General features: G+C 38.6%; 1 protein-coding gene across 3 annotated transcripts; it reads right to left on the reverse strand.

Moving 5' to 3' along the window:
• Positions 1-1592: 1592 nt before the first annotated feature.
• On the reverse strand, positions 1593-22320 carry sec16b (SEC16 homolog B, endoplasmic reticulum export factor). Of its 3 annotated transcripts, none has more exons than XM_088078132.1 (25): positions 21738-22320; positions 21150-21447; positions 20170-20258; positions 19962-20064; positions 17651-17865; positions 17412-17563; positions 16051-16112; positions 15443-15581; positions 14408-14641; positions 13109-13206; positions 10132-10213; positions 9910-10027; positions 9719-9830; positions 9509-9614; positions 8500-8637; positions 8302-8415; positions 7850-7934; positions 7575-7734; positions 6514-6662; positions 6376-6404; positions 5578-5685; positions 5407-5499; positions 5066-5180; positions 4667-4716; positions 1593-3406 (listed from the first exon to the last, which is right to left on the reverse strand). In XM_088078132.1, the coding sequence occupies exons 2-24, from the start codon at positions 21419-21421 to the stop codon at positions 4700-4702; spliced, it is 2790 nt and encodes a 929-aa protein (XP_087934258.1). In that variant the 5' UTR covers positions 21422-21447; positions 21738-22320; the 3' UTR covers positions 1593-3406; positions 4667-4699. The 3 variants fall into 3 exon arrangements, with proteins under 3 accessions (XP_087934258.1, XP_087934257.1, XP_042340051.2); XM_088078131.1 differs by having other exon boundaries at positions 21150-21460; XM_042484117.2 differs by lacking the exon at positions 21738-22320 and having other exon boundaries at positions 21150-21706.
• Positions 22321-22741: the final 421 nt, after the last annotated feature.

Consider the following 22741-nt stretch of genomic DNA (forward strand, 5'->3'; position numbering starts at 1 on the left):
AGATTTATTTAACCTACTTTAGCTTTAGTGATAAACATAGAGCAGACGATAGCTTTTTATTGTCCTGACAGCTGGAGGGGCAACTTGATGTTCTCAACCCATCAGTGTCTGTCACTCACAGCAACATCAATACTTATTTTCAGGTGTTTTTACTCTCTGGTGAGTCGGGCACAGTTAAGATTGCTGCACTTTTTCTGACACACAAGCAGCAGAAGCTGCAATTGAAAAAAAAGTGCTCTAACTTGGCCAAAAGCCACACATGACTGGACCACATTACCAGACCAGAAGAGTTTTAATGGTTCGGGGAAGCTCATCAATCAGTCACTCGGAGCGTTTTGCCAGTGGACGCTGCTATGTGAATTATCTTGTGCTGCTACGTTCTATTCCTTGTTGTTGTGTTTGGAAGTACAGCTTATGTTTTATATCTGAGTTTTAGTACGCTTGTAATGTGAGGTGTAAATCCGTGGCTTTAAAATCATATTGCCGAGCACATGCTGCAGGTTTGACTGAGGGTTTTTCAAACTTGAGCGTGTAGAATACTGCTGCACAATATGCAAAGAATATATGATTATTCTGATAAATATTGTGATGCCATATGAGTGGGAATAGTAATTTTTGCATTTCTTTTTACTGAAAAATAAAGAAAATGATGATGGTGTGACTTTTTCTGGTGTTTGTACTAAACAAGTATGTTCTCTTAATTATGATTTGTCGAACCACAATGCTTCATTATAATATGTTGTTGTGACACATTTTAACTTTATCAAAAAAAGAAAAAAAAAATAGCTGTGCACTCTGAATATTGCACTTGGCCAGTATAGCCAGTATAAGTATAGGTTTCTACCACACCCTCACATGTACTTTTTGTATATTTTATCCTCATTGTTGCTTTATATTATGTGAAACAAATACACTAAACTAAACTATAGACTCATACAAAAGTAATCCATCAAGTCCAGAAAAATAACTTAAAGAAAAAAAGAAAAGTAACCCCCGAAATCATCTCCTATGACACACTCTCAGTGTGTTGGTGTATTTGCTTGTATTTCAGTCAGTAACACTGCCAGGCGAGGTCAGGACTATTTGAAAAGGAAACATTAGCAGCTGCACTGTAAGCAGCATCCATCCAAAAGGATGCTCAGAAAATTGCACAGTGAGGTGCAACGCCAAGCTGACCGAGCTTGTTCCAAAACAGAAATACATCTTTGCATTCACTTACAAGTACTGAATGGATGGTAATCCAGGTTTCAAAGGGTTTTGTCCCTAAAATAAAGTTTGCTCTCAGAGGAATCATCGAAATCAACAAGGACACATCACATTTATGCAACAAAGTGTGATGAAAAGTCGGTCAATGACTTGACAAGAAATGCCATATCCGCCTCCGTCTCTCTAGCGATGATTTTACTCTCCGTGTAGATTTTTTAGATGCCATTTGATACGGTCTTTCATGAGCCCATCCGATCTGAACGCGTTTATGCACTGACACATTATTGGCAGCGTGTCCCACTCGAACTTGGCTACTGCAGACTAATCGTAAAAGGAGATGGCACCTGCCGTGTTGTCACTTGCTCTAAATTAAGTGAGAGGCCCTGTTTGGAATCCCAGATATTTCCTGGCAAGTTGTTTTTATTCAATATGTTTCACGCAAAACTACACGGATAAAATAGTAATTGATACATTTCTTGTGCTGGCAGAGGTACAAAAAAACAAAAAACCATGGTCGTGCACAGAGCCATATGACAGGAGTAAAAACATTAAAACATGTTTACAAGAAGAGACAGTTATATAAATATTGTTCTAAAATGTACTCCAAAAGCTTATATTACTGTATGTTTTATATACATTTTAAGAACACTGTGGTCGCAGAAACATTTATATAACAGGGCTATTAAGATCGCCCTTACTCAGATGCATTGTAAATATCAACACATAAACAGTTTTGTCCTGTAAGTGTTTGCAGGCTGGGTGTGTGGGGGGGTATAGGGCATGTTGGGTGCTTCTGCCCCCCCCTCCCCCAAACACCATGTGGTATTACCCATCTCAGCAGGATAGCAACACCTTTTTTTACTGTGTAGGTCTTATATATAATTAAAACTATTCCACTTTACAGAAGTACGATCAGATAATGTGCCACACTTTAAAAAAGGCACCTGTGAGGCTCATAAATGAGCACGGCAACGGATTATATTTACATTTGGATCTGATTTATGTTTAATTTGACATTTGTGTTGAAGTGCATCGACATGTGATGATAAAAAGATTATAGACGTATGGATTTATGCTTCTAAATATAACTTAAATTTAATTCTCTTGCAGGATACAGCACAGACACTCATTCACCCTAAAGGCACTGTTTGGGCATTAAGTGCTTTGCATTCTTCTTTTTTTAAAATTTTGTCCGTGTTTATGCATATGGCATAAATTTTGGCACAATTGTGTATTTTTGTTTAATCTTGGAATTTCCAGCTCAGCTCCTGCATTAAGTCTAAAATACACTGTGGAAACTTAACTGTTACGTTCAGACTATTAAGTGCAAAAAAATCTGCTATTGAAACCCATTCAAAGTACAATTTTTGATCCCACAGCCATCCAAGCATAAAAACATGCATGGTATCATTTCTGGGTGTCATTCTGGGCTTTTGCCTTGGAATTTTGTTATTTTTGCTATTTTCCACTTGATGACATTTTTTTTTACCATATTTGGCATTTGGAGAAAATACATAATACATTTCCATTAGGTGCACTGTCACAATCAACGCTGCTGCAAATCAGTGATCCCAGGCTGTGATACAGTGATATTGTGACAAAATTGGCATGTAAAGGTTTAAAATTCTGGAAATTAATGAATATTTACAATAGGGACTGACGTTAGAAAATTAACTTAATGAAAGTAGAAAATAATATGAATGTATAATATCTTTTAAAGCTTGATTTTGAAAAGCATATTTTGTGTGCAGAGTGATACGAGTGTGTGTGATATTAAAGCGGGCCCTGAGGGTTAAAGGCAGCTGCTCTCAGTCGCAGCGTGTTGCTGGCATCGACGGCCCTTCATACATAAATGGCTATCGGGGTCAATTAAGGCATCCGCTCCCCCAAATACGTCCCGTCCGGCACCCACTGCTAATTTCCCTGCTGTCAGCTTTAAGAAAGCACATATCAGCTGTTTCACTGCAATATGAGTTACTATGCCGCTCCATGCGGAGTATTTCTGTATCTAATATGCAGCCTGGAGGCGAGCAGGCCCTGCTGTGGGGGTTTGAAACGACATACTTTAAAAAGACTTGTGGGCGGCGTGGAGCGGTATGGATATTACTGGTGTTCATCCAAGTTCAGGTGAAGCTCTCGTTACATATGAAGGCGCAGTTAGTGGTAGGTGGTGTGATATCCCCTAGTGATGTGAGCGATCCTACGAACACAAAAGAATTTTGAGGTAATTAATATGGATAGTTAATATGACCCTTATATATTTATCTTTAAGGCGGCAATCCACCCCAAAATCAAAATATTTTACCTCTTACCTGAGCTGCAGTTTATTAATCTAGATAGTTTTGGTGTGAGACACTGACTGAAGAAATGTCTGCCTTTCTTTCTTTGTTTTTTTTCATCTTTTTTGTATTTTTCTGTAAAATGTTAATTTAGGGTTTTTGTTTGTTTTTTCTTGATTTTTGCTTTCATCTGCTGTTTTCAAATTGAGTTTTTTTTTTTTTTTAATAAATCTTGACTTTATGCATTTTTTAAATTGTTTGCAACCAAACTAAACTGCCCTCTCTCCAATGTTATGGAACTAGTTGGCACCAAAACGGTTTCTGTGGAAAATGGACAGCCAGCAAGACAGGAACATGGACGAGACACATTTGGCACTTTGTTTATATGTTTATGTGTTATGTGCGCGATCCACTGTGAGATATTATTAAAGCTAATAGCATTTAACGACTAACTCAAAGACAAAGAACAGCAGACAAAAATGTCCACATATTGGGAAAACGATAAGGTCTGGGAGCGCTTTACTCTCCGCTCAGAGGATAACAGCTGCCGTATAACAGAGAAGGTAAATTATTGTCATTGCCATGTCGTGCCATTATAAATGTTTGTAAAACGCTGCTGTTGCGTCTTATATATAACCCTAATGGCACACCTGTCACGGCTCTTTTGCTTCCACAATGCCAGCATGCTGTCTAAGGCTGCATTTAGACGAAGGAAGCAGCCTGTTCTGCCGAACCGGTCATGCACGAGGTGACAGGCTAACCGAAGGAAGAGTAGGAGGAGAAGTAGCGAGAGGAAATATGCCAGCCCTTAGCTGGTAATACATGTAGAATATTACAGTACAAATTCTGTTTTTTAATTGGGCTCAGACCCAAACTGCTGCCGTGGGTCGGGCTCGGACAGAAACTGTGCAGGTTTATGAAGGGTCTGATTTTTTAGATCAGAGCTCTAATCCTTCTGCACAGTGATACACTTGGTGGATGTACTTTTTCAAATGTACATTTTTTGGGGTCATGAGTTCCATTAGAGTGGAGAGAAGGCAGAGATCTCTACGGCTGAAATCTTCAACACTCTGCAACTCACACCAAAACTATCTAGACTGATAAATATTACTACAGGTAAGAGGAAAAAATATTTATTTTTGATTTTGGGATGAACTGTACCTTTAAGTAACTGACGTTACCTGTGGTACAGGCTAGTGGTCTCGACACTGTTTCTACCCCAGCTGCTGGCCTATGAGGAAGACAGGTATATTTATAGAAAACTATCACATGTGCATACCTTAATGTAGATAAAATGTCATCAGCGGCAGCCAAGCCACTGCAATGTTTTAGATTACTAAAAAACATGCAAGCTGCATATCATGATTGTATTTTAGCCAAAATATGAAACTGGACACGCTGGTCAACAACTGTGTTAATGGCACGACACAGAAGGAGCACAGAGAGGTCGGTGACCTCGGAAATCCCACATTCAAGTGAAGAATGTGGAACATTTTTATGACCTGGATAGTTGAAAGACTAACTGGTGATTTATCAACACTGACCGGTAAAAACGACGGTAAAATCATTTCATAATTCACCTGCTTTTCTTGAGAAGGGGTTGATCCCAGCAGAGGACGGCTGCGATGGAAACATGGCAGGAGAGACAGCAGCAGGAGGGGGGGGGGGACAGAAGCCAGCAGTCGGTGGTGACTCCTGAGAAAACATACGATATTATGTCTTGCATCACCAAATTGGACTCAGTGATGAGTTTAAAATGTGTTGTTTTCTGTTGAGTTTTTTTTAAAGCCTTAAAATGTAAAGTAAAATAAATTCCAAATGTGAATCTTTAAATGCATTTATTTTTATTGTGAATCAGAAAATGGTTGGTGGGCAGTAAGTTCAGTTTAACTGGTATAATGTGTATTCAGTCGACTCGTACCATGTGAGCCGGGCCTCCCTGCTCTGAACTCTCCTTTTGGACGTCTTTTGGTTTTGATTTAAACCAACCGCTGAACCATCCGACCTTGGCGCTCTGCATAAAATACAAAGAAAATGACGTCAAACGGCTCTAATGTGGGTCAGCAGACGTCAGTATGACAGCGACACGCACCTGTTGAGGAGGCTCGGAGGCCTCCTCGGAGGCCTCTAAACCTCGCGGGATGCTCTGCTGGTTTTGCTCCTGCTGACTGAAGTTGACTCCCATCATGTGAGCCTCCATCTTTAAAGGCAAACACAGAAAACGACACACATGCAGGTAACTTTTTGGAAACACTGACCAATGTTTAATACTCTAAGTAAAACACTGACATTTTTAGCAAAGAACTGAATTGTAGTAGCATAAAGGTGGCAAATTTAACTTATTTCTTTCAAGAACGTAAGACTTTACGAGAATAGCCCCTAAAAAATTAACAAGAAATTATTGAAAATTACAAGAACATTTCTTGAAAATTAGCAAAAAATAAAAGTAAACAAAAACAAAAAGGAAATTGCCATAAAAAGTGCTTAAAAAGCATAAAAATATATGTCTGTATCATATTTTTTTTCTGTGTTTTTAGTCTACTCCCTGAATCTCAATGGGACTATTCCTGAGATTAGATTAAAATATATACTTCTCTGGAAAAATATATATGTACACACACACACACACACACACACACACACACACACACACATATATATATATTCATTTATTTATTTATTTATTTATTTTTACAATTGTGTTATATTTTTCTCTCTCTCTATCTCTATCCAGGTCATTTTTCTGTATGTGGTTTTCAGGTGTGGTTTCATCTTGATGAAGATCCAAGTAGAAATGAAATTTGAAAGTTGTTTTAAGTTGAATGTGGCAGAAAGTGACATCAAACCAGGAGATTGTCATCTTTGATGAGTACAGCATATCATTACTCACTGTGCTGGCTCCGCAGGACGACCCGGCCCCTGCAGAAGCAATAAAATCAAAATGTCAGACATGAGCCGACTCCCCGCGGTCCGTAGTACATATCTGAACACAGAGAGGCATGACTGCTGACTGACATTAGACTCTCACCCTCAGCGGCTGATGGCAGAGGACAATGTGGCGGGGCTCTGACTTCAGTGCTATCTGTGTTATGATAACTGAAGTCTTGGCTTGCAGCCACTGCGGGCGCTGGGGGAGCATAAAGCGGTGTAATTGGCATCGGAGGATTGGCGTGAGGCCTAGACAAGAGACAGTGAGAGGACGGTGACATAATGGTCTATTAGGACTGGATATCACACATGCGGTTAGAGTTTTTATCTGCCAGAGGAAGATCAATCCTTGCGTCACTTGGCGCTGACTTGGGTTCAACTTTGGGAGGGCAAAAAAAATGTTGGCATTGTGACGACATCATCAGGCTATTCCCGCATTAGTTTCAGTCTAATGGTGTATTATACCTTAAAAAAAAGGCCTATATAAAGGCGCGTATATCATGTGGAAAATTACCCTTCTTATGCTGAATTCAGATGCCTTTCACAAGCTGATTTCTTTCAAAAAGATGGAAGAAAAGCAAACCAGCACTTTGGCAAGAAATGTCCTGTAAAATGCAAGAAATTTGTATAAAAAAAAAAAAGAAAAAGAAAAAAAAAAGAGGGAGGTAGAGAGATTATTATGAAAATAATAATAAAAATAGGAAAATGTCAAAATAATTAAAATTAAAATTATGTGACAGAAAAAACATATATTTTATTTTATTTTGTCATTATCTTGTTTTTTTTTTAATAGGTAAGTTACTTGTAACTTTTTTATTTAGTATTTTCTTGCAAATTTTGGAGTCAATTCCTGTCAAGTTGAGCATTACCTTTTTCTGTTTTTGAATGAAACAAAGCCAGTTTGCTCAGGTTTTAAAGGGTTTCCTTTGGGGAGGCATAAAACCCAACGCCCCCCATAAATAGCACCTATGCACGTGTCACTTGTATTAATGCCACTCGCTCAGTTTGAGATTTAAAGATGCTAAATTGTTGCGTTTGGTGTGTTTTGTCTTATAAGCCAAAAACAAATTTCCATCCAATGCAAATCTAAAGGACAATAAAGTTATGTAAAAATATGTGATCGACAGACTTAAATGAGATATGATGCTGCACATTTTGTACCAGTTCTGAGCTCCGCTGACGTCCCACGACAACGCGTTCATTCCCTCAGTGATTCCTTCGACGTGATGCTGCAGGCCCTCTGGATCCGCGGGGCCTCTGTAATAAAGGAGTTCAGGCTCTGGACTCTGGATGTCACGGTTGAAGTCGTCCAGGTCTGATTCTGCAGACAAATAAAGATGAAAGAAACATTTTTAAGTATTGCAGATGTAGAACGCAGTGAAGGGAGACACAACAGGCGTCATGGTGAATCATTTGAAAAGAGGATTAAAAATTACCTAAAATCACTTTGCCATCCTCGTGGGCCAGAGCTCCTCCCTCAGGAGGTGGCAGGTACATTTCAGTGTAGTCGTAACTCCCCGTCTGAGCAAAATAAGAAATGTAGATATCTCTTCTGTAGATTTACTTTAAATAAAAATTCTTACATGCTGATGTTAAGCGGGTATAATGTATATAATATAATGTATATAATTACATTGTTCAGCATCTTAGTTTAGCTGCTAACATGCTCATTAACAAAAAGTGCGGCTGAGGATGTCATTTTTTTGCAGAAATTTTATCAAAAATCAAAGAATTTTTTTTCCAACACATGTAATTTTGGATTATAATCTATTTTATTGATTCACTGTTGCAGCCCTAGATCTGTAAAAACAAAGTTCACGTTTTTCTGAAGACAATAACTTTTTTTTCTGAAATGAAAGACATGGAGAAGCTGTGCGGGATCGCTCACCTGTAAACGGCGGTGCCTGGCACGCAGCTGTTGGAGCCAGTCGGGTTCCTGCCCGGCTCCGCTGACCCCCGATTCACTGAACTGACCCTCAGAGTGTCTCAGCCTGTCTGACAGCTGCAGGAGAAACGACGCACACATGAGGTACATCTGCGTGGAATCACTACAGTGTGTCTGCAGGATTGGAGGATGTGACAATACCTTAATAACTTCTCCAGTCAGCACAAAGAGAGGCTCCCTCTGTCTGAGGACGGCCTGTCCCACCACCTCGCAGTAATGAAACGCCGGTGACGAAAGCCCGCAGTCCAGCAGTCGACTGGCATACAGGAACTTATACACCTGAACACGACACAGCAATGTTCATCATCACATGCTTTACATCGGGCCGTGAAACTTCAAATAAAAGCCTCGTCCCTTTTACTATCACGCTGTGGAGACACAAATAAAGGCCTGTCTCGATTAGAGGCTCAGTCTGGTTACCATGCAGGTTATTTTTCTGAAAGATCTTTGGATGTATAAAACCTGGTTTTTGGCGACCTGCAGGAATTCACGTTCGTTAGCTGCTTTGATCACACATACAAATATGGACATGCTACACACATTTTAGCTTTGTAAGATTCTCCACAGTTCAACTAATTTTACTGAGACCGTGAGCACCAAAGAAGACGGTATTATCGGCATAATAAACGAGAAAACAGCAAAAAAGAAAGACTATTTGTTAAAAAAAGCTACGGAAAACTGTCCAGTGAACTATATTCATTATTATATATCTAAAATTATTTTACAGAATTATCACAATTTTTAACATTTTTTCAGGTCATTTCTCACTTTTTTGTCTAGGTTTTTTTTTGCAAATTTTCTGGTGATTGTCTTGTATTTTTTACAGATTTCTTGCTAATCTCTGGGTCATTTCTTCTTTGTTGCTCATTACCTTCTCCTCACATTTATGAAAATAAATAAACAAATTAATGAAGCCAATTTGCCAAGGTTTCAAAGGGTTAAATAAGTAATTAAGTTTGAACAGTTTTGTGTGAAAGGAATTAAAAGTCTGTCCCAAATATCAGCCTGTTGAGTTCAAAGATTTAAGCAAATAATGACATAAATACTGATTGAAGTTTTACTGTATTTATGCAAATATGACTGCAAATGACAATAAAAGTATTTATAAAAATGTGTAAAAGCAGTGAGATCAGGTGTAATTGGGAGCTACCTGAAAGGACGGCATTAAAAGGCTTTTGTCCCCAAGTTTCTGGCAGTACTCGTACAGCTCGGTGCACTGGATGGCGAGGTTCGTGGCAAAGCCTTCAAAGGATTGTCTGAAGGAGAGCAGAGGACAGCAAACCGTTCAGAGCGAGATCATCTCAGCAAACACTGAGAGCACAGGAGCTCAAACAAACATGAGGGTTCAGATCCAGCTCACCTGTGGCTGCTGCCCAGCAGCACCAGTCTCTCTGCCTTCTGGGTGAACGCCCCGAAGGGAACGCCGGCCGTCAGGTAGCACACGTGGGCGGCATGTAAGAGGCCTTTGGAGGCTGCACGGGGAAGAGCAACACAAAGCTCGTATATCTGTGCACAAACAACATTACAGCCTGTCAGTGAGCGCGTCCGTACCGAGCGTGTCTCCCATGGTGACGATGGCCTTCTGTTGGACGGCAGGATTTCCGGTCTCATTGGAGAGCATGACGGCCAGATGAGGCCTCCAGTCTCCCCATTTTTCATTTCCGCAGCACTGGGAACAGAGTACATCTATCAAGACTCCTACTGGCTAATAAGATGGATGGTTTACAATACTATAATTGTGTCTGTGAGGAGTTTATGTTGTGGATGTTTTACCATGGCTACAGCCGGGATTCTCCCAGTCAGCAGGTGGAAAAGAGTCTGGAGGGGATCACTGGCAGTCAGCTGGCCTGTAAACCTGAAAAAAGAGATGTTAGTGTCATTGCACATCTTAAAGGGACAGTTCAGGGATTCCTGAAGCGTGGCTGTACCCCGGTCAATTTGCGTCCAGTATGTCTCTGCAAATGGGAAGCGCACCGACCACCAGCTGCTGTATATTACATACTGACGACACATGCTTCAAAATTCCCAAACTATCCCTTTAACCCTTTGAAACCTGAGCAAATTGGTTTGATTTCTTGCAAAAACAGGGCAGAAGGCAGTATGCAAAAAAGGTTAAAAAATTAAAAACAAAAAAAAATTAATAATAATTATAAAATAAAGAAATATATATATATATATATATATATATATATACATACAAAAAATAAAAATAAAAATAAAGTAAAAAATGAAATCTAACAAATAATTATTAAAAAAATAAAGAAGTATATATATATATATATATATATATATATATATATATATATATATATATATATATATATATATATTACAGATTTTTTGGGCCATCTGCAAGAAGTTACCTGAAAATTTAAAAAAAGGTAAAAAAAAATAAAATAAAATAAAATAAAAAACCAAAATATTAATAACAATAATGATAACATTAGGAATAAGTATATGTATATATAGTTAATATAATTTGGGATATATAATTATAATTATTAACTGTTTTTTTTTTTCAATTTTCCCCCTTTAAAAAAAAATCTTGTTCTCTTTACTGTTTTTTTTTGTAATTCGTCTGACATTTCTTGCGAGCTTGCTCACTACCTTTTTCCCCACATTTTCAAAGGCGTTCCTACAGATTTTAAAGGGTTTAACAGCATGTAAAAGGCATCTGAACGCAGAACAAACACGTAACGTCCATCAAGGTTTCAAAGGGTTAACCGAAGCTTCAATGCGTGCTAGAATCAGAGCGACTGAACTAAACAAAGGCCAACACATTTACAGATCATCTCCGCAGCTCCTCTGTGCAGATGCATCGTGCTGATGTCAATGCCTGCCTGTCCACTCTGCCCACACACATTCCTCTGATGACATATGGGACATACTGCTGATGCCAAAGGACTCTGTAAAAATGGACTGGGTAACATGAGAAACACTTCACAGAAACTGTAGTTTAGTGACATAATACAAACACGTCTCTGTAATGTAATCCTCACTCCTCTGTGGCTGGTGCAGCCATTAAAAAGCTTGATCTTAGTGTATATCAAGGGATTATTTACACTCTCTGGGAAAGTGTTTATGGGCTGTTATGTACTGTCCCACCCTGTGCAATGTATATATAACTTAGCAGACAACCTCTGATAAACTCTAATGAACTTTTGTGAGCTCACAGAAATAATGATTTATTATCAGTTTAGAAATCAATTCCAACCTTGGCCTTATTGAAAAAAAAGAAATAGGGAAAAGAGAATGAGCAACTTCCAGGATTTAGGATTTAGTATACGTAGTAGGTTTTTTTTAAAAGAAATCTAGTACAGTCATCATAAGCACACATTTAAAATTATTTTACATATTTATTACCACTTTAAGAACTTTTTTTTGTTTTTTTGTTTATTTTATTTATTTATTTATTTATTTTCTTTTAAAGTTTTTTTAGAATTTCTAATAAAAATCTTTTTTGTCAGCTCACAAAAAAAACTGATTTAATATTGCTTTATAAATTAATTTCCCACCTCGTCCTTATTGAAAAAAAACTTCATGTTAGAAATACTAATTATGTTTTTATTTTATTCTGAAAATGTTTACGAACAGAAAGCCACGTTTAAGTGTTTCTGAGATTTTATCGCCTGCTGTTTGTACTGTAATTACCTTCCATAGCTAAATAAGGGGAAGTATTTTTGGATACGGGTGTGAAAAGCCTCAGGATTTCTTAGACAGAGTTGATGTCCTGCGTTTCATGTCACGTGCTCCACAAGTCATAAGTATAACCATTCCTCAGTTCTGACTGCAGGCAGATGCTGTCGGGGTGCAATAAGTTGATTTTTCTTCAGAGTTGCTTTAACCCTTTGAAACGTGCATCGACACCATTTTTACGTGCTGCATTCAGTCGCCTTTCACATGTATTTAAACCTTAAGCACTTTAGTTTGATTTCTTTCAAAAACAAGGAAAAGGGCAATGAGCAACATGACCAGAAATGTCCCCAAAATTGCTAGATTTATTATTTATATAATTATGTTGCAATATTATCATAATTTTTGGAACTTTTTCCCCACATCATTTCCGATTTTTTTTTTTACTTCTTTTTTTTTTAATTACAAAAAAAACTTTCTTTTTTGTTGCCAATTTTCAGGTAAGTTTTTTTTTTGTAAATCTTCACTGATTTCTTCTTTTTTGGGTCATTTCTTCTGAAGTAGAAAAAAATGAGGCCAGTATTTACTCTGTGAAAATGTCCCCCTCTGTACCTATTACCCATTTACCATGCTTGTTACTGTATTCATTTTTTCTTTGTTTTATTTATTTACTTGTTGTCTTTTTGTTGGGAGGCGAGGGTAGGATGGAGGTATTTGATCTGATAGCATTCTTCAGAGTTTTGCTAAGATGTGCCTCTTTTCCTGTTTTTTGGAATAACCAATGATTGTGTGTGGAGGAAAATGCTTTCTAGGCAAATGTTCATCATGTGACCAACAAGGAAATGACAATACCCCGTGCGGACACTGTGCCAAAATGTTTCACAGCCCAGCTGCGTTCCTGGAGGCTCAGCTAAAACACACACAGGACACGGAGGATGTCCTCCTAATACACGTGACAGAAATAGCGCCCACATCTTGTAGCTGCGAGTTTGAAGCAGCTCATTAAGTATCTAAATTTAGTGAGAGGGAGCATTTCTTCGCAGATTACCGCCCCTGTGTACAGCTGTGAACGGATTTCTCGCAGCTGTCGTGTGTCTCATGACTCTGCTCTTCTCACCTGCTCAGCACAGTGGTGTACGTCCTGTTGTCCATTTTGCTGGCCAGAAAAAGTGCGTGTCCCCACAGGCCGCTGCCCATCGCCGACTCCAAGGCCTCCTGGAAACCACACGAGGAAGTGTGAGGAGACAAACACTTAGCACAGTTTGACATCCATAAATATGTAACGCAAAGCTTTGCACCACTCAGTTAAAGGATGTATCCTAACAGGTGCCTGATGAACTATTTAATCTTTTGCAGATTACTATCTGAGCACATACTGTATTTATATCCTGAAGAGCAGGGGCCTCACGCAGCAACATACTCTTAAATTGTCTGATAAGAATAAGAATACAAAACGTGCTTAAGCACCCAAATCTGCTCCGAACCGGTGTGTTCAGTGCTGAATCCCACTAATCATAAGTCACCTGTTCGCACAGGTAACGCCCCCTACACCAGAAAAGGGCAGGTTTTGTGACGTGTGTAAAGACTGGAGACATGAAACCAAAAAAAGGTTTTGGGATGAAGAACTTCTGACGTTAAATACACTTAAACAAAGTAAATGTAATTTCAGGGAAAAGAACTGAAATATTAAAACTAAAAATACACATGCACAAAGGTTTAAATAAATTTTAAAAATCAAAATAATTTAATTAATTAGAGTAAATCCTCTACATACAGTATATATGAGAAGCTGGGACTATAAAATGTTTTTTGCATGAACAATGACTAACACGATTATAGAAATAGTGACCAGTTAATTTTCTAATTAACTGACTAATTGTTTCAGCTGAACTTGTATATTTTCAGATTTTTGTTTTGTGTGTGAAAATATTCATTTGTAAAGCAGTTATATAATAATAGTAGTGGAGTAAAAAGTACAATATTTCCCTCTGAAGTGTAGAGGAGTAAAAGTAGAAAGCAGCATGACATTAAAGTACTCATGTAATGGAAAAGTAACTTCAAATATGTACTTATGTACAGTACTTGAGTAAATGTACTTAGTTCCATTCCAGCTCTGGTCAGCAGAGCGACGAACAGTAACTGAAATTACGGTAATTGGGATCAATGCACCAAATATTGCACACAGTGTTGTTGTAATATCAATATTGAGGTATTTGGTAAAAAGTATGTTGATATTTAATTTTCTCTGTACTGCGCAGCTCTACTTTAAATAGCAATACTTTTACCTATGTATGATTTTAATGCAGGAGTTTTATTAGAATAGAATATTTTTAAACTGCAGTGCTGATACTTTTACTGAGGTATTTTAACTGAATAAATAATAATCGTGCTTAGAGAGAGTTATAAAGGTAGAAACCTTCTTTCTTCCAGCCAGCAGCAGCTGAGTGTAGCTCTGCAGGGCCTTGGCAGAGCTCTCAGGGCTGAAGCTGCTCGGGTCTCCAGTGAGCAGGTCGTCATCTTCTGCACGCGGCGGCGCTTCAGCCGTCGCTCCCTCACTGAAGTCAATGAGCGTGGGAGCGTCTGCCTCCCAGCTTCCATCTGAATGTGAGCCCTGCATCAGCAGCTCTGCGATGTCTGAGCCCACTATTTGCTGAAACAATGAAAAATTTAGTGATGATTTTGAATTAATGATGGCAAACCTGCATAATCGGAGAAAATCATATTTGCTTGTCTGGAATCAGTTTTTGTCTTTTATAAAAGGACTAAACATGTCATAGGAACCACATACAATACTGAGATCTTGTGCTTTTTGCATGTACATCTCATGTCTTTCTTGTATTATGAATATTTCTTTCTCAATGAATTACAGCTGTAACATATGGAGGGAGGGAGGGAGTGGCTTCTTGTTTCTTTTATTTTGACCCACAGGGACGTCTCTTTGTCTCCAGGCTTGATTTGGACAATAGGTCACCTGATGACCTCAACAAGGACTGTTACTGTGCTGATGGACCTTTGATTCATTAATGTTATGAATATTGCAGAGAAGATGCTGTTCTTGTGATTAATCTGTGCTGTTTGTGTTTTTTTTCTGATGTCTATTTGTATTTGTTGTTAAAATGGAAAATGAAAACTTGTATATACTAAAAAAAGTAAATATAAAACTAAAATAATAGCTTGACTATGGCTTGTACATAAGTAAATTTAAAACTGTATTTTTCTGTTTTTATTTTTTGATTTTCTTATTTTATTTTTTATTTTCCTTTTATATTTATTGTTTATTTTCTGTACATTGAGAGCAAAGCTAACTGAAGTGAAATTCCTTGTTTGTGTAAGCATACTTGGCCTATAAAGCTGATTCTGATTCTAAAAACTTCAATAAAAAACAATGAACTCACTCTGATACCACAACAAATGAGCACTATTTCCACATAACAACACATGACCCACTTACACCGTTCTGCCTGCAGAGCAGGATCAGCAGATTCCACAGGAGGGCAGCAGATCTTCGGTCGTGCAGCTCGTCGTCTCTCATGCAGGCGCCTGCCCTCTGGTGGGCAAACTCGATAGCATCTACTTTGTGCAAATCTTCCCTTCAAAAACACAGAAAAAAAGCAAATACAGCTTTTAAACATTGAATATTAGACATAACCTTTGAATCTCTGTGTTATGTTTTTATTTAGTGGTGAGCATTTTCAGTTTCAGATTTGCAAAACAAATGACAAAGTCGCAGGGTGAGTATTGTAAAATCGGGACACTTTTTGAAAATTTGCATTCTTTAACAATTTACAAAATTTCCCGAATGTCTGAGCTCCAAACATGATACCATCTAATTAACATCAGCCCCCTTACTACAATATGCAAAATAAAAAATTAAGAATAATTTAACAGAGAATCACTGATTTCATTTCAAACACAAAATGTCCTGAGTCCACTTTGGTAAGGGCAAAATGGGAAACCTTCAGTGCCAAAATGGAACAACTTAAATTAAGATGCAAAAGTCAAAAAAGACACTGAAGAAGAGAAGTAATTTCAGTATTTAATGTCTTTGAGTCGGCCTACCTGGTTAAAGGTCCTGGGAAGTTTCTCATCTCCTGCTGTTCCTTTGTCTCACCCAGAATTACCTGCGAGGACACGAAGACAAAAATCATCTCCTGCACTTTTATTCAAGACCACAATGCTAGAGTTTAAGAAGAATAAAATCTTGTAATATTCAGGGTTTCCAGGTTTCAGACACTTAAATTAAATGCTTTTTAAGACATTTTCAAGATAATTGTAACCCTTTGACACATGGATCGACATCGGTTTCTTGTGTTTTGGGCGCCTTTCACAAGCTTTTGAAACCAGAGCAAAGTGGTTTGATTTCTGTTCCAAAAATATGGCTAAAAATATGACACGCAACTTGGGAAGAGATGTCTCACAAATTATATGAAAGTAGGAAAAGCTGATAAGAATTATAGAAATATTAGAAAATATTGCATTCATTAGAATTATATATTAAAAGTCAATTACATTTACATTTTCTTGATTTTTTTAAACCTTTTTTTGCCAATTTTCAGGTAATTTTCTTGTAACTTTGAACTTAGCTCATTTTGATTCATTTTTTGTGAAGTTGCTCATTATCTTAAACCAAATTTAAGACCGATTTCTTTGGCAAATCATCTTTCTCTGATCGAAGCATTGCAGACGTACATCAAAGTAAGTAATGATGAGTTAGGTGAATCTACATTTTACCACCAGATGAGTGCAAGTCGAAAGTATTAGTTTCAGTGGTCGGTTTAAGTATGGGGACATCAGAGATGTGGACTTCTGACATCAGGAAATTTGAGGATGGAAAAAGAAAACATTGTAGGAAATAAACCCTTTGAAATCTGGATTGACATCACTTTTCTTGAGCTTTGTTCAGATGTCTACACAAGTATTTAAACCTTTGCACTTTTCTTTGGAAACAGGGGAAAAGTCAACATGCAACTTGGCAACAAATGCTCTGCAAACTGCAGGAAATTAGTAGATTTGGGAAATTAAAAACTAGATTTATGAATAATTATATGTTTAAAATTATTTTACAGAAATATTATTCTTCAAGCAATTTCTTCAAGTAAATTCCTTTTTGTGTGTGTGTTTTTTTTTACTTTCTTTGTTTTTTTGTTTGTTTTTTTTATTTTTGCGTTGCTGGGTTTTTTCTGTAATTTTTAGTTGATTTTTTGCTCATTTGTGGATCATATCTTCATCAGCTGCTCACTGCATTCCTCCCATTTTTGGAGACAAATCCAGCCAATTTGGTCAAATTTCAAAGGGTTAAAGCCCCACAAATTAAAATTAAAGACTAATAAATGACTTTCAAAGACCAATGTTTATACACCTGAATTTTTTAAGGACCTGCAGACACCCTGAATATCATTACGAGCTGGTGTTGAACTTACTTCCAGACTGTGGATTTCCACCTGACTGATGTTCTCCTGTGTGGCCAAGCCTGGACTGACCCGGACCAGCTGACCTGCTGGCCCAAAGCTGACCACAGCGTGAGGGATGGAGTACTTCAGAGGAGCCGACACCTGATGCACAGGTGCATGCTCTGAGGACACATGAAGCACGGAAAACCACGTCAGAATCAACACACGGCAACAAAGTGACAGAAAAGAGCTTTACCTGCGACACTCACCTGCGTCAGATGCGAGAAGAGACTGTGGGACGGACTCGCTGTGTTCAGCTCCGTTAATGTACTGACTCAGTTCATAGCTGCTGGAGGACAAGCCCGAGTTTTTGGAACTTTCTAATGTCCCCAGGTAGTAAGAGGACAGCTCTTCATTGTCTCTGGAGGGATTATCCTCGTAGTCGTTGAGGTAATGCTGGGAGTGGTTTCTGCTTTGCTCATACCTGGAAAAAATGAGAGTAATTCTTGCATTTTCATGGAAATATATATCCAGTTTGCTCATTTCTACTGCTACTACAGCATAAAATGATTCAGTCCCAAAGCACTCAGGTCACGACACCTTTGCTTTTAAAAAAGACTTTACTGTGGTGTCGCTCACAGCTCCCTCCACCTGCTCATATGCTGAAAAACAGAGCTGTAAAAAATAAATCAAAATGCTAGCAAGCTAACACTGGCTTCCTGTTGGTTCTTGAATTGATTTGAATTTTACTCATGGATTTTAAGGCATTACTGGGCTTTCTTGTCTCTTTTCACTTACAAACACAGAAAAAACAGTACAACTGGGTGATATAAGTTCAATAAATAAAGAAGCTTTAAAACTGAGTTTACAAAGTGATTTGACAAACCAGACAAAGCAGAGGCAACATAATCAAAAGCCTATAAACAATAATGCCTAATCATGGCCAGTGAAAAAAAAAACAATTACAACACAAAAATAACAATAGCAACCCAAACCAACAAGAGTAAATCAAATTCAAAGAATATAAGCAGTAAACACGGAATTAAGAGTATTAATAACAGAGTTAAACACGACAGATACAATAAAAAATACATGTAATTAAAAGCAAACTAAAATAGACGAATTAAAATCATGGTTAAATAACAGTTGAAACTAAGATTATGTTACCTACTTCACGCCTTCAAAATACATTTTGATGCTTTTTTTGGTTGTTATTCAAGAATTTGTGAACAAGACACGGGTGTCATACTTTGATGTTTTGTACAAACGGAGGCTAGAAAATTAGATTAAACAGTAAATCTAAGCTGTGCTGATAAATTTGTGTCACTGCGCTGCTGTTTTATCGCCTAAAATGTTGCTTACTGTTTCCCTGTAGCTTCACGTCGACTGTTACCGCCATATTGTTTTTTTGTGGACAAACTGCCCAGCTGGTGTTACATCACCCATAGGGAGGGACGCAAGGCATTCTGGTAGTTGTAGGCTAAACTGCAGCCCTTTTCAATGTTTTCTTTGGTCACGTCGCACACATTTCAAAAGTACTAGTAAAAAATATTAAAAATATCCTAGTAATATTAAAAAAAACTTTCTTATTTAACTATTCCAAAAACATAATTTCATTTAAAGTTTGAGTAAATATTGAATATATTTCTTATGTTTTAGAGTGTCACCCTGTTTATTCTATTTTTAATCTTTTTTTATTACATTGTTATCTTTTTTTTGTATCTTGTGATTTATTTGCAGAACTGAACAATTATGAAAATACATCTAATTGTGATTAGTTTGACTGATACTGCAACAACACTATAATTTGCAATATTAGTAGGGATGATCATCAGTCATCAGTCAGTCATTTTCTGTAACCGCTTGTCCTCGTAAGGGTCGCGGGGGGGCTGGAGCCAATCCCAGCTGTCATCGGGCAGAAGGCGGGGTCACCCTGGACAGACCATCGCAGGGCCGACACATAGAGACAGACGACCATACACGCACACAGTCACACCTAAGGGCAATTTAGAGTCACCAATCAACCTGAGCTGCATGTCTTTGGACTGTGGGAGGAAGCCGGAGACCCCGGAGAGAACCCACGCAGACACGGGGAGACCATGCAAACTCCGCACAGAAGGGCCCCCGCCCGGACCAAACAGGGATGATCATGTTTACACCATTATTCTCATTTTCACTGAAAAACATATTAAATGATTATATATATTAAAATGGTATTTTGGCACAAATGAAACAATATTTCACCTCCTGCCATTTGAAAATCGCAGTGCACCGTCTTGCAGTTTAAAAAAAATGAATAATTGTTCAGCCCTATTTCTTTGTATGTTATTTTGCCTGTAAGATGTTTGTAGCTTCATTTTTTCCAAATGTTATTTTTGTCATGAACATATCATTACACTTCAGGAATGAACAAATTGCGCTAAATGATTTTAAAGCCTTCTTGGGCAGTTTGGTGCATTCAGTGATCACGATTCAACCGTGTTTCCAAAATAAAAATGAAAATCTTATTGATCATTTTCTACCGTCAGTTACAAATCAATTACACGGTTGACTTCATACAGGTGTACTCTTTTGCCTCACCTGTACTCCTCAGTGTAGGAGCTCCCTGAATGTTCCTGCCTGTATGCTCTGTCGTGGTAAGGGCCCGCTCTAACCGGCTCCTGGGGGCCCCACTGGCCGGCATCTTAATGATCAGAGTAACAGACGAATACAACGCCATTTATTTTTACCAACATGTCGAGCCAGTAAAAGCTTTTTTGTCTCACAGTATAGTTTTGTCTCACTGTACCCCGTTGTCCTCTGTAGTAGTCGTGGTCATAGTAACCGTAGCCGTCTCTGTAGTCCCAGGGACTGTAGGGCGGATAGTCGTAGCCATGCCTGGAAAGAAAGGACCACTTCTTTTATTAATGCATTAATTTATGTTCTTCATTATAAGACATAATGTGCTAAAAACACTGATCATCAGAAAATCTAGATATTATAGTGGCGTTAAGAGTGTCCAGCTTCTCCCTTCGTCCTTTAACCCTTCACATGGTGACAAGTAGTGAGTATCCCAGCATGCACTGAACCGCAAGAGAAAGGCAAACATGAGCTATTGCACCTCCACGCCTCCCCAAAATGTGTTTATTTAAATGATAGCATGATTTAGATAAACCAAAATGTTTTTTCAACATGCCCAAGCATTTTTTTTTTTTAGAAAAGCCCCTAAAATTTTGAATGAAAAAAGCTCAGATGTTTTTTTTTTAAAACTTCTCCATAAAACAATTAAAAAGCATTTTTTTTCTTTTAAAAGTGCAAAAATATTTTAAGGGGGGAAAAAGCCAAAACATTTTTAAAAAAATGTAAAAATGCCATTTTTTTTATTGCCAAAATTGTTTAAAGAAAAAAAAGCCAAAATGTTTTTCCAACATCCCCAAGCATTTTTTTTAAAAGCCATTTTTTTCTTTAAAAATCGCCAACAATTTTTAAAGAAAAATGTTTTCTTTAAACATAAAAAGAAATCTTTTAAAATTGTCAAAAACTTTAAAAGAAAAAAATGGCCAATATTTTAAAGTTAACACACCTTCAAAACGTTTGGATGGCACGTGTCCTGTAAAAATCAGCAGTCAGATAAATACAACATACAGCCATCTAAAGCTGAATGCCCCTCTCCAAAACCAGTCTCTCCCCAGTGCTTCAAAAATTATCTGACTCTCCCTTTTGCACCACCGCTTCCCCTTTCATTAATAACAAACAGTCCCTACAACACGGTCTTATTACTGTACACACCTGGACTGGGGTCTTTGGTGGTCTGGACGTCCATAGCCGTAAGGATACTGCTGAGTGCTGTGAGGGTACTGCTCCGGTCTGGCAGGAGGAGGACCGGTGAAGTGATCCCTGTAGCGGGTGTCCTGAGCCCAGAGCCTGTCCCTCTCTCTGGGGTTGGGTGGCGGGTAGCTCTGGTCCCTGTCCTGCTGAGAATACCTGTAGTGGTCCTCTCTGTCTTTGGTTCTGTGGGAGCGACGGCCAGACTCTGACCGGGGGTGACCTCTGTGATCCATGATGTCACACGAGATCAGTCAACCACCTGGAGTAAATAACTGAAAGTGAGAGTTTGCAGGAAATCCTTATTTCAGAGGAAAATCCACACATATGGTTTGAAGTTTTGTTTTCGGCTCACACGCCGGACAAAGTGCACTGCCACATCATTTCACAGGAGACCCACAACATGAGCTGATAACAAGTCTGCATGATAACAGGAGGGTAAAGGTCACAACATACCAAAATCACACATGCAACAGTAATATCACGTTACTGCTCAGGCACCAGCGCTTAAAAAAAGGTGTAAAATATCAAAATAAGAGGAAAAAAACTTACCAAGTGATAGTTTTAAATGAAAATCACACCTTCAGAGCGTGCAGAGTCCTTCATGTCCGCTGTGTTTGCACTGTGTCTCCCAGTCTGAGGTAAACAGGAGCACGCCCTGAGGAGTCTGACAGCTGCAGTCCCTCAAGGCTGCAAAAGAGGAAATCACGTCCATGTTCGGGATAATCCGAATAAAAAAACTGCTGTCAGGCGTTTCTGCGTCATTTCCACATCTCTAACCGCGTCCTCAGATTGTTGCTCACATGTAGGAAAAAAGTTTGAAGTGTTGAGTGTTGCCACGTTGCCGGTAGAGAAGATGCAGCGGATCTCCACCGCCGGTTATCCGGAGTCAAAGAGCTGATCTCCGGTCGGTTTTAGACATATTAATGAGAACATAGGAGCGGAAACTGAAACTGACTCCAGGTCAGCGGTGACGGCTTCAGAGCTGAGTGGTTGTGTTTCATTTCCCACCAGAGGCGCTCTAACTTCTTACACACTGAGGAAAAGTCAGCGAAGCTGCTGCTGAGGCAGACTGCAGTCTGCAGCCACGGTCTGCAGCCGTCTGCAGCCACGGTCTGCAGCCGTCTGCAGCCACGGTCTGCAGCCGTCTACAGCCACGGTCTGCAGCCGTCTGCAGCCACGGTCTGCAGACCGCAGTCTGCAGCCGTCTGCAGCCACGGTCTGCAGGCTTCCTGCAGCGACTCTTTGGTTCATATCAGTTATTTCTTTCATTCATTTTGCATCAGCCTCTGAATGAATGAATTAAACCTGAGCAGTGAAGACGAAGACAGACTCCTCGCATTAATATGAAAGCTTTTCATCGATTTCAAATTATTAAATGCACAGTCTCCTTATACAAAGACAATTCTCAGATATCAGTTACATTGCTTTAATGATTATTTCATTATAGCTCTCTTCTCTCCACACACACACACACACACACACACACACACACACACACACACACACACACACACACACACACACATATATAGTTCAGGACATCTCTGCAGCAT

Source organism: Plectropomus leopardus, chromosome 5 (assembly GCF_026936395.1).
Source record: "Plectropomus leopardus strain MGB_pleo_1.0 chromosome 5, ASM2693639v1, whole genome shotgun sequence".
NCBI classification, from domain to species: Eukaryota; Metazoa; Chordata; class Actinopteri; order Perciformes; family Serranidae; genus Plectropomus; species Plectropomus leopardus.

Excerpts from the sequence above, each read along its gene's own strand:
- sec16b (XM_088078132.1), bottom strand. The coding sequence starts at position 21,421 with ATGGATCACAGAGGTCACCCCCGGTCAGAGTCTGGCCGTCGCTCCCAC. Across the intron at positions 20,065-20,169 it reads CTACTACAGAGGACAACGGG|ATGCCGGCCAGTGGGGCCCC; the intron begins GTACAGTGAGAC and ends CTGATCATTAAG. Across the intron at positions 5,500-5,577 it reads CCTCCGAGCCTCCTCAACAG|AGCGCCAAGGTCGGATGGTT; the intron begins GTGCGTGTCGCT and ends TATTTTATGCAG.